Raw genomic sequence first — 10999 nt, 5'->3', positions numbered from 1 at the left:
CTTGGTAGAGAGGCCTTGCTGCTGCTCAGAAAACCTGATTTTCCAAAAGGTTGTGGGCTGCTTTTACTCTTCCACCCCAACATGAGGCAGAGATGAGCTGCCCTGCTCCTGGCACCAGCTCTGCAGCCCTTGGAGAAGGGGTAGGTTTGGGACACATGGAGAGAGCCCAGCATCAGCTTAGCTGAGACAGGATGTCACTAGCTGAGCTACCCCCCTCCCAGCTCAAAATGGGGAGAAATTCATGAGCGCTTTCCTCCAGCCTTGATTCACCTCCAGATCCAGCCTGCTCTCTTGGGGGAATTTTAATTCCCCAGGTTTTCTGACACTTCATATACTTTCTGTGAATCTTTTCCAGGCTTCTCACCTGGATTTTTTTTTTTTTTTATCTGTTTGGCTATGGTTGTGCTGATGGGAGGGGATGGTTCCTTGGCTGGGCACCCATTTGCAATGAATTTTCCCTGATCCCCTTAGGGAGGAGGCCATGCACGTCCCTGCCTGCTGAAAGAATGTGGGATGGCTCCAACTGTGGCCGTCGGGGATTTTTTGATACACTGGCTTTCTTGCGTCTGACTCTTGGGTCCACTTCCCTCCAATGTAGGTGGCAGGAGCCTTCTGGCTTGGGAACCATCCTGGACAGATCACCCTGGAAAGTCTGGCCCTGGCTTGCTGCATGTGGTCTCACATGGGCCAGCAGAATGCTGAAACAGCTGGAGAACCTGCCTGAAGGAGCCCAGCATGTTTTTCAGAGATAAGATGAAGACATGACTCAGTTTCTAAGCATGGATATAGGGAATAAGCTGGAGGCAGCTCTGCAGGACAGCAGTGAAGGAGACAGGGCCTGGCCATGACAAATCCAGGCTGTGCTGGCAACGAAGAGATTATATGTGGCGCAAGTGGCTTGCAAGGCTTGCGTTGGGTACTCAGCAAGACTCAAGAAGTAGCCAAACATCCAACCAACCCACAGAAAACAAGGTTGGATCCGTTTTGCATGCTGAGTTTCAGTTTAGTGACAAACACTGATACAGGTATTGGCACAGGGCCTGCACGGCGTGGAATGTTAACCTGATCATGGAATGTTAACTCTTAGCTCCATGCTTTCCTGATAAGTTCCCCTATGGTAGCTCATGCTTCTTCTCCAGCCTAAACAGTCCTAGGCTTTTGGGTCCTAGGCCAACACATGAACTGGAGAAATGCATTAGGGTTTCTGCTGTGTATCTTTGTGGGGAAAGGGAAAGCTAAGCCTCGGTTGAATGCCACAGCTGAGCGCAAGGACTTTGCTGGCTTACTCTCCCTTGCCCGTGCTGTCCTCAGCACACCATGGGCCGTAGCCCCCCTTTTCCTAGCAGGCATTCTTGCCCCCATGCCTAGGATCCTCTGCAAGAATGGTGGAGAGGATGGATCATCCCTCTTCCCTGTGTGGCAGGGGACACAGCTGGCTCTGCACCCTGGGGGCCAAGCATGTCACCCACTTGGTGGGGCCTGGGTATTGCAGGAGATGTCTAATTGGGAACACAGTTTGGGGTCCACATGCCACAGGGACAGTGCTGAGGAGCAATTGCTGGAGGAACACCACAGACCCATGCTTCTCGGTAGTACTGCTGGGTGGGGAAAGGGGTGTTTCTTGTCTTGTGCTGCCCCCAGACAGACTGCTAGCCCCTTTGCCTGTGCCCAGGCTCCCAGTGGTCCGTGCACACAAGAAAGGTGGTAAGGCAGCTCTCTGCCTGCTATCGCCATGGAGGACAGATTCCCAGGAGCTGGACACAGTTGCCGACAGGTGCATTTGTAGCACCAGTAGTTTGGTGGGGAGGTTGTGTGCTTCCTACGTGAGAGGAGGCTGAGACCCAAAGCCCTGAGATAAACACTGGGCAGACAGTGCTGCTAGAAGCCCTCTTGCCCAGTGGTCTGGTGACCTCGCCTCCCTGCTTCAGAACATCCCTCAAAGCTGGGGGATATCCCAGGAGTAAAAGCCAACCTGGTTCTCTGGAGATGCTGTTATATCAGATTGCTTGGCCAATAGCACTTCTCACCCTGCACGCTCACATGTGCAGGAACATGCCCCACCAGCCGCACCAGTTAGCCCAGGACCGGCTCAGTTCTGCTTTGGCTTCTTGGCAAGCAGCAGCAGCGCAAAGCTGTAGGAGAGGGGAAGGATGCTGTTGCAGGAAGTCCAGAGCAGGCAGAGCATGGAGAAGCTCTCGGTCTCCACAGCCACCAGGATGTAAGCGATGATGAGCTGCGTGAAGACCCAGGTTGTGCCACGGTAGAGGAGCTTCACACCCTGGGAGGTGGCCTGGGCACTGAGGAAGGGATGGATGCGGTAGTCGGCCTCCACCATGACAGCCCAGCACAGGAAACCAAAGATCTGCCCAGGCCGGAGGCCGTGCCACCAGGCGGAGAAGGCAAAGGTGGCTAGGAGTGGCTGGGCCGAGCAGCGCTGGAAGACAAGTCTCCTCAACCAGCGGGACGTGCTCTTGTTCCAGGTTCGGGCAAAGACAGCCAGGCGGTGGGTGGTCTCCAGCGTCCACAGGTCGCGGACGGAAAGGTCCCCCTGGCCCGCCTCCGGCCCGAAGCCCGCCACCTCGAGGAGGGCCTCATCCAGCACCCAGTGCTGATAGTAGGCCAGCCTGAGGAGCAGGGCCCGCGCCCAGACGTGGGGCAGGCAGCCCAGGCCGGCGCAGCCCTGCCTGCCGGCCAGCCCTCCCGCCAGCCCCGCGCGCAGCCCCTGCAGGGCCAGCGCACCGAGGCACCGCTGGCCGGCAGCCCTCAGCGGGCAGGGGAGAGCCCACGAGGACTCGGCCTGGGCCCGAAACCTGCTGAAGGAGCACAGGGGACCTCCGAGGAGGGCTGGGAAAAAGAGCAGGTAGCTGCAGAGGGGCAGCGCGCGCTGCAAAAGCCCCTGGCCCAGCTGGAGCGGCACGACACCTTCATGGATGTCCAGGGCCAGAGACGTAGCCTTCTGGGTGAGCAGCATGATGGCAGAGAGGGCGATGGCTGGCCTGGAAGAAGAGGGCACCTGAGAGCTGCTGAGAGTCCCTCAAAGGGAGCGTTAGAGGCACAGGCGCAAGGCCGCACACAGGGGATGTGCTATCCCACGTCCCCAGAGCACTGCCATGCCCGCAGCATCGCCCACGCACGGGGATGCGGCTGGAGCCAGAGTGGAGATCGACGGCTGTGGAACAGCGAGCCAGTCTGGCCCGGGCCCTCCACCCTCACAAAATGACGGGCAGGGCCCCCAGCCCACTGAGGGGAGGAGCAAGAAGGAGGCAGAGCTGGGGTGTTACCTGGCATCCTGTGGGTCCAGCTCCTGGCTGCTCAGACCCAAGTGGCAGAGTGTCTGCCAGGACATCTGGAGGGCGAAGACCCAGGTGTGGGCACCAGTTGGGCTGACGGAGAGGAGGACGAGCACAGAGCCAGCGGCAGGGATGAGGAGCAACACGGCATAGCTGCCCATGGCTGTGCCAGCAAGGAGACATCCTCCGGCGAGGAGGAATATGTACCTAGAAGAGACCAGATGCCCTTTGGCTGCCTTTTGGGGAAAATGGGGCTTGAAACTCCTGCCACAGTGTTGATAGGGGAGCTTAGTCTGGGTCCTGCAGCCTCCACAATCCCCCTGCAGTCTGCCTCTTTGTCTCTTGTGGGACTGAGGGAACACCAGGGCCATCGTGGCTGCAAGCAGGAATGGGGTGGGGACTGGGGCAGATACGGCTGGCTCTGCCTGGCCCCCATCCTAATCACACCAGAGATAGTCCCCATTCCCTGCCCTGCTCCCCTTGCCCATGTGCTCATCCTGGTACACCCCTAAACCCACCTCTCACAACACTGGAGTCTCCGGCCTGGCTCTTTTGTCCTTAACGACCTTGACCTGGCCCCACTGCAGAGGGAGAGGACTGGGGACAGCTCACATCCAAGCCATACAAATGTCCCTACCCGACTTGCTACCATGCGTCCCACCGCACCTCTGGCCAGTAGAGCCCCCAGAAAGCACCCACAGGCATGACTTGCCCTCAGCGCGGCAGCAGGCGTGGTGACCACGTACCGGGCAGTCAGAGAGAGGCGCCCCGAAGCACGGAGGTGGTGGAAGAGAGCAGCGAAGGGGAAAGCCACCAGCCGGTATGGGGCTGCAGGGAGAAAGACAAGCAGGTCTGCCCAGCGCATCGAGCACCTTGCTTCTTCAACTGCCTCTGATGCCTGGAGAAAGAACTGAGCCAAGGGCTGCTCTGGCTCCTCTTTATACATGGCAGGACCTCAAAAAAACAGAGCAGAGCCAAGGAAACAGAGGTATCTGCAGGAAGAGGAGCATGTTTTTTGCATTCGTCAGTGCTGGCTCCGTAAAGCACCTCTGTCCCAAGGTTTGTGTGTGGGTGGGAAAAGTTGGGGTTGGTTATTTGCTCTGCCAGACGCCTGGGCCATTACCACATACTTCGAAGGCAGCGAGCAAGCTGCCGAGATAAGAGCCTCTTTGAGCTGCCACGTGTGCCGTGCTGGGATGTACCTCAGAGCAAAATCCCCAGATACTCCCAGAGGCTTGGTCCTTTCTCTTTGCTGCCTCTCAGCTCAGTCCTTCACAGAAAGCTGTGGCTTTTCTGGCCTCACTTGTTATGGGGTAGCGGTGGGGACGTCCCAGTATTTAAACCCCTGGTGACAGAAAGAAGAGGATGGGTTCTGCCACTTCTCAGTGACAAGGGAGGGTGAGCCCCTCAGCCCCACCACTGAAACTAAGCTACAGGGCCTTTTCATTTGCCAGAGATAAAGGAATAGCTCTATTCTCTCCCAACAATTTTTCTTCAAGACAATAAAGAAAAAGAAAAAAAAATATGGACTCACAGAGATACTTGTGATGGTAGAAATCAGTCATTGCATGTGCATTCATTCAAGTATGTGTCATATGAGAAAGCAAAAGGTCCTCTTTTGGGCCAGACTGGAAAGGTGATATGAAGAGTGATTTCTAGAGTGACGTGGAGCTAGTTGCTGTTGCTCTTTAATGCCACCAGCAGTATTTCATGCTAAACAGACAAAAAACCCCAAGAAAATCAGTCTACAGCACTTGACTCTTCTTTGTGAGATACAACTAAGAAAAACCAGACAACTTCAAATGGAAAGCTCAGGGATTTTTTTTTAAACTCAGTTGATATCTGCTTTATTTTAGGCATATGAACAGTGCAAAGAGGAATACCATGGAATTGCCTTCTGGAGGAAAAAAAATAACATATTGGAGGGGTAGAAGAAGTAAGGTTTTCTCCTTCCTTTGATGAATGCTTCAAAATATTTACATTAGTCTGTTTTTCAAGAAAAAGAGCAAAATTGATGCCTAAAGGTTACAGAAAGGTCTGTGCGCATTAAAAAAAGAAATTTTTATTTTAAAAATATATCATCTGACTTTTATGAATGATTCTACTCTTCATTGAGTTTTTAAAGCTATCATGATGTTGGAAAGCTTACCCCATTGTTTGCATGGATTTTTTGGTTATAAGAAGGTGGGGGACCAAAACCCCATGGAAAAAATTATTAGAGCAAATGCTGCAGAGAAACCTGCTGTATTTTGCTGTATTTGTGCAGGGTATATTTTAAGAGCAAGCGATAGCACTGGAGAGAAGCTGTTTCCATGTCAATTATGGCATGGCATGCAGCAACAGCCTGGTTTCACAGGACTCATTCTGCCACATCCATGGAGCCCAGTATTGACTTTGCTGAGTAAATATTTTTGGAGGCCTTTGCAGTGCCTATTAAAGCAATTCCCTGCTATGGTTCTGCAAAAATGCCATTGCTTTTCAAGAAGCAATGGAATGAATTTCCACAGTAGCACTGGAAATGTTAACACACTGCTCATGCCTCTCATTTTACACTATCAGATGCTGGGCGGTGGAAGCGTGATCTTAGAGCGAGCATGCAAGCCATCCTGAAGCGTGAGAGCGCTTTATTTGCTTCACTTCCATGTACTAAACAAGCAACAGCCCAGTTCCTGGCTAAGGAATTAATTGTTTGGTACTACAGCAGGTGAGAAGAGCAGGCTGACCACTGTCAGAGCAAACTCTGGGCATGAAATTCAAGCAGATATGACTCAGATACTAGCTTTGGGCTAGTATCCAGAAAGTTTACAGTTGCTTTCTTGATGGAATATAGTGCTGTTTTGGGAACAGATTTGGTTGCCTATTGTAATGCAGCCTATACTGATGTGCTGCAGGACACACTGCAAAATGAAAGACATACCGTGAAAGACATACTGTGAAAGCAAAACAAAAGTTATTTTAAAGAAAAAGTCAGACTGACACAGTTTGTCTTTTCTCTAAAATGGGAAGGGAGGCCATCAAACAGCGTTCAGGAGGCCTGGACTGAGCTCCTGTCTCAGACTTTCTCTGTGACCTTAGGAAAGCCGCTTAACTTCCATCCACAAAACAGAGATGATTGATAGTTTCTGTCTCCCTGCGGTGTTATAAGGCAGAATCAACCACAAACCTTGGGACTTGATGTTTGGCTGTGATAGGCAGGATATGAAAGTACCTAAATGAGAAAGGAATTAAGAAATAAATGCAACAGTTTATTAAAACACAAAAATGCAAAAATCCTTCCTTTATTTTCAGGCACCAGTCCCGCGCTGGCTTTTTGCTACTTGTTGCCATTACAGATTTGCTGACCGCTGCCTGTAAAGGCCCCACTGCTGCTTGTGGCAAAGGCCTTTTTGTCTTCCTGGATAAAGGGCCACGTCCCAGTAGTTTAAGGATAGTGCGGAAGTCACTTACCGCAGCCCACTCATGCAGGGCTGAAGTCATGCCTGGGAAAGGGGGAGGAAAGGCATTTCTGTAAGTTCTCGTGTAATTTTTTGTATATCTTCTGTGCTTCTCAATACCCAAATTAGTCATTAAAAGTGTATGTTAATTGGCATTAAATTAAATTAAGTGAAATTTCTGCAAGTCACTTTTTTGCCTGCAATACGGCCTTGCAACTCTTGAGCCCAGCCACATCGGCTGAGCTTAGTGCGAGGGAGGGGCCAGCCCTGTGCCCTTCCCTGTGCCAGCAGTGGCAAAAGAGGTGATTTATTTTCAAGGCGGAATCCTATTAGGAACTCCTTTCTCTCTTTCAGTGTTGAGACCAAGGCCAGAAGGAGACAGACCCTCTTGCACCTCCTAAGGTTTTGGCACATTTAGGAACAGGGACTGACAACACTGGAGACCATCCCCTGTGCTGGTTCCCCTCAACGTCACCACAGAGCTCCTGAGACAAGAGGTATGCAGCTCCAAGGACCACACACAGCAGCCAGTGATGGGGAAAAAAGGTCTAGGGCTGCATGCTGTTCCCCTTCCATCCCCTTTCACATGATATGCAAGCCCTGCAGAGAGCCAGTTCTTGTCCTGGCATCTCCTTTTGGAGATGGCAGGAGCAGCTACAGCTTTTCTGATCCTTGTTATGAAGCCAGCAGATCAACTGGTGCTTTGTCTCAGAGATAAAGTACCTGGGTATGATCCGCATTGCCACTGGCTGCCGGAAAGAGTGGATGTCCTAACACCCTCAGGATGATCCTGATTCCTTCATGGCTGCGTTTTTTTCCCTTTAGCCTTCACAAAGAACAGACACTAACATATGTTGAAGAAGCAGAGTTGCTTCTTAGGGGAAAACACAGCAGAGGGGTGAACCAACAGTGCCACAATGGGATGGGGTGTGCCGGAGGGGCGGAGCTGCCCCACAGGCAAAGGGGAGATAGAAGGAACAACCCAGACTTTCCAGCACACTCAGGTAGCCCCAGCATGCAGGGCATCCCAGAACTGGCATTGCTGCTCTGGGACTGCTGCTCAGAGCTGTCTCCCCAAGATGGGTGCCACCTCTCCCATGCTCTTCAGAGCCTGTAGTGCGAGGCTCGTAGGGTAAATCACAGTGGTGATATTTTTCCCTCTCAGTGTCAGGATGATGTGAGCTGCCAGAGAACAGATGGGGAGACTGGAGTCCTCCTCCAAGCCTTGAAGAACCAAGGTAGAAAGAAACAGAGCAGAGATCAAATCCTTGTACTTGCAGAGAACCCAGGCATTCCCTCCCGAGAAGGTCAGCCCACCCAGCTCCTCCCACAGCCCGGAGGGAGCAGGGTGGAGAGGTGAATCTGCTGGAAGTTGCCAGGCCAGGAATGCCCCAAATGCCCTTGAAATAACCCAATTCCTCTCCAATGTACAGGGAGTAGAGCTCTCCTCACTGGGGCAGGGCTGAGAGTTGGAGCTCACCAGTCCATGGAAGGCCCTCCAAGTGCCTTTCTGCTGAATTCCAGAAAAGGAGCACCCGAGTTACTCAAGGCACATGTGGAAGAGACATCTTGGACAGGGAGCAATTGAAAAGGATCAGGAACACCATTTGCTGTGCTTCTTTTCCTCCTCAGCTACAATTTCTGAGTGCATTTGGGCTGCCTTTTTGCAGCAGCACAGCACCTGGATGTCAGCACTTCCATTGGAGTCTTCAGGGCTCCCTCAGCAATAGGACTGGAGCAAAGAGGATCCCCAGCCTGCTGGGCTGCATTAGGCAGAGCGTTGCCAGCCAGAGGAGGGAGGTGATCCTGCTCCTCTGCTCAGCACTACTGAGACACACCTGGAATGCTGGACCTAGTGATGGACTCCCCAGTACAAGAGAGACATGAACATACTGGAGGAAGTCCAGCAAAGGGCTGATGATGATGAAGGGACTGGAGCACCTCTGAAAAGAGGAAAGGCTGAGAGAGCAGGGACTGTTCAGCCTGGAGAAGAGAAGGCTCAGGCAGGGGGAGCTTATCAGCATACTGATAAGTACTGCCGGGGAGGAATGAAGACAAGGGAGCCACGTGCTTCTTAGTGGTGCCCAGTGACAGGACAAGAGGTGATGAACACAAGCTGAGACACCTGGAATCCCATCCAAACCCAAGAAAATATTTGTGTATGCGTGTGCGTGTAGCGTGTGTGTGTTGTGTGTATGTGCTTGTGTATTGTATATGTGTTGTATGAGTGTGTTTGTGCTGTGTATGCGTGTTTCGTGTAGGAGCGGGGGGGTGTGTGTTGTGTGTATGTTTTGTGTTGCAAGTGTGGTGTGTGGTTGTGTGCACAGTGCACATTTTGTGTGTATTGTGTTTGCGTGCGTGTGTGTGTTGCGGTTTCGTGTGTGTTCAGTGTGCGTGGGGTGGTGGTTCAGGGCTGGGGGGGGTGCCAAGGGGGCCCAAGAGCAGCCTCAGCTCCAGAGAGGCCCCAGATGGGGTCAGAGGCATGTGGGCGAGGGGACTGCAGGGCACATGGGGGTTTATGGGCAGGCATGGGGGAAGTTGGGGGTACCCAGGGGTTTATGAGGCACCTGGGAGGTTGGGAGACCCTGTGGGAGCTATGGGGCATCCAGGAAAGCAATGTGACACCCAAAGGGTCAGGATACCGGGGGAGAGAGTTGGGTGCACATCCAGGAGATCAAGGGGACCCTGGTGGGGTTATGGGGCACCCAGGGGAGTTGTGGAGCACCCAGGAAAGGGGAGTCTATGGAGCGCAGGAGAGGTCAGAGGCACCCTAGGGGGCTATGGGACCCTAGGAGGTTGGGAAACCCCAGGGGTTTATAAGGCACTTGGAGGGCCAGGTCACTTGGAGACTCAGGGGCACCCAGAGAGGGGTAGGATCGCAGGGTCCCCCCAGAAGCTGATGCCGGAGCCCAGGCCTGTGGCATCTCCTTTATTGCAGGCCCTAATGGAACCCCCAGTGTGAGGGAGAATCCATGTCCCCACCTACAGCCCCCCCATGTGAAGCCTCACTGGGGGGGTGCGTGGGTGCCAGCGAGGTGCACGGGCAGCCCATCAAGGCAGGTGACACGCACATGGTGCTGGAGCTGCCGGGCCCGATAGGCGCAAGGGGGCCGGGTGTCCCCCCCCCGCACTCGGCAGGCTGTGAGGCCCAGGGGCGTTGGGGTGCTGTGGAACCCCGCTGCGTCAGGCATCTGGGTGCAGGCAGCCACCAGCTGCTCGGCCGGTGCGTGCACAAAGGTGTTGGAGGGCTTGCAGGGGCGCCCCGGGGCCGTCACCCGCCGGCGCGCCAGCATGGTCTCGCAGTAACGGTGTGCCGCGAGCGCAGATGTCCGGGGGTGGTCCACATGCTGCCGCAGGAACTTCTCATAGCGGCTCTCGCCCACCGCCCCTGCCAGTGCTGCCAGCACCAAGGCCATGCATAGGGCCCAGCCCGCCATGGGCACCTGTGGAAAGTGGGGTCAGGGCCATCTGGACTTCTGGGCCCCCGATTGGAAACCTCACCCTGGACGCTCGATTCCTCTACAAATTCCCCCTCCCAGACACCTGGGTCCCTTACAAACCCCCTCTAAATGCATGGGACACCCCCCCCAGACACTTGGGCCATCTGTGGATCCCGCCTGGATGCCTGAGTCCCATACAGAACACCCGATGGACATCTGGGTCCCCTACAGTTCTGCACTCCCCAGAAACCTGGGTCCCCTATGGAACACCCCCCCCGACCCCTGCAGATCCACCCCCTGGCCCAACACCTGGATCCCCTACATATCCTCCCTCCCCCACTGGATGCTTGGGTTCCTCACAGTCCCCTCCCGCAGACACTCTGGTCCCCTACGCATCCCTCACCCGCACCTGTGTGTGTGCCTCAGTTTCCCTTATGGCCTCGGGGTCTCCGGGATCCCTCCCACTCCTCCGCGCCTCTTTTATACTGGCCCCAGCTGGGCCCAATGGGCAAGGATCCAGGAGGAGGGGCAGGGCAAAGAGCAAGGTCCATCCAGCCGATGTGTGTGAGGAGCCAGGCATCCAGGAGGCCCCACTCCCCCTCGCGGCCCCCCCAAGGTCATTAGGTAGTCATTAACAAACCACGTGACTGGCTGCGCACAAACCCTCGGGTGCCCTGTGCCCATGTTGCCTTGGACCATGCATTCTGGCCTCGGCCACATGTCCCATGGTGGTCAGGACACCTGGGTTCCCTTGGGTGGCAGGGCAAGATACCTAGTTCCCTGGTGGGGGGGCAGGATGTCAGCATCACCTCTGGGGCAGCTGACAGAGGCTCCT

The 10999-nt window shown here is 54.3% G+C and overlaps 2 protein-coding genes across 2 annotated transcripts; both read right to left on the bottom strand.

Annotated features, from left to right (window-relative positions):
* Positions 1-2089: 2089 nt before the first annotated feature.
* On the bottom strand, positions 2090-4155 carry MBOAT4 (membrane bound ghrelin O-acyltransferase MBOAT4). Its single transcript, XM_075150588.1, has 3 exons — positions 4037-4155; positions 3282-3497; positions 2090-2996 (listed from the first exon to the last, which is right to left on the bottom strand). Exons 1-3 carry the CDS (start codon positions 4153-4155, stop codon positions 2090-2092), a joined length of 1242 nt encoding a protein of 413 aa, XP_075006689.1.
* Positions 4156-9638: 5483 nt separating this feature from the next.
* On the bottom strand, positions 9639-10612 carry LOC142082470 (ribonuclease CL2-like). The gene is made up of 2 exons (XM_075150587.1): positions 10574-10612; positions 9639-10167 (listed from the first exon to the last, which is right to left on the bottom strand). The coding sequence occupies exon 2, from the start codon at positions 10159-10161 to the stop codon at positions 9730-9732; it is 432 nt and encodes a 143-aa protein (XP_075006688.1). The 5' UTR covers positions 10162-10167; positions 10574-10612; the 3' UTR covers positions 9639-9729.
* Positions 10613-10999: the final 387 nt, after the last annotated feature.

Source organism: Calonectris borealis, chromosome 4 (assembly GCF_964195595.1).
Source record: "Calonectris borealis chromosome 4, bCalBor7.hap1.2, whole genome shotgun sequence".
NCBI lineage: Eukaryota > Metazoa > Chordata > Aves > Procellariiformes > Procellariidae > Calonectris > Calonectris borealis.
The sequence above is the reverse complement of the archived record's forward strand: the minus strand, read 5'-3'. Positions and strand labels throughout refer to the sequence as shown.

Coding starts and splice junctions, on each gene's coding strand:
- MBOAT4 (XM_075150588.1), bottom strand. CDS start 4,155: ATGCGCTGGGCAGACCTGCTTGTCTTTCTCCCTGCAGCCCCATACCGG. Junction 3,498..4,036: donor CGCCTCTCTCTGACTGCCCG/GTACGTGGTCAC, acceptor GGTCTCTTCTAG/GTACATATTCCTCCTCGCCG. Junction 2,997..3,281: donor CTGGACCCACAGGATGCCAG/GTAACACCCCAG, acceptor CTCTTCTTCCAG/GCCAGCCATCGCCCTCTCTG.
- LOC142082470 (XM_075150587.1), bottom strand. CDS start 10,161: ATGGCGGGCTGGGCCCTATGCATGGCCTTGGTGCTGGCAGCACTGGCA.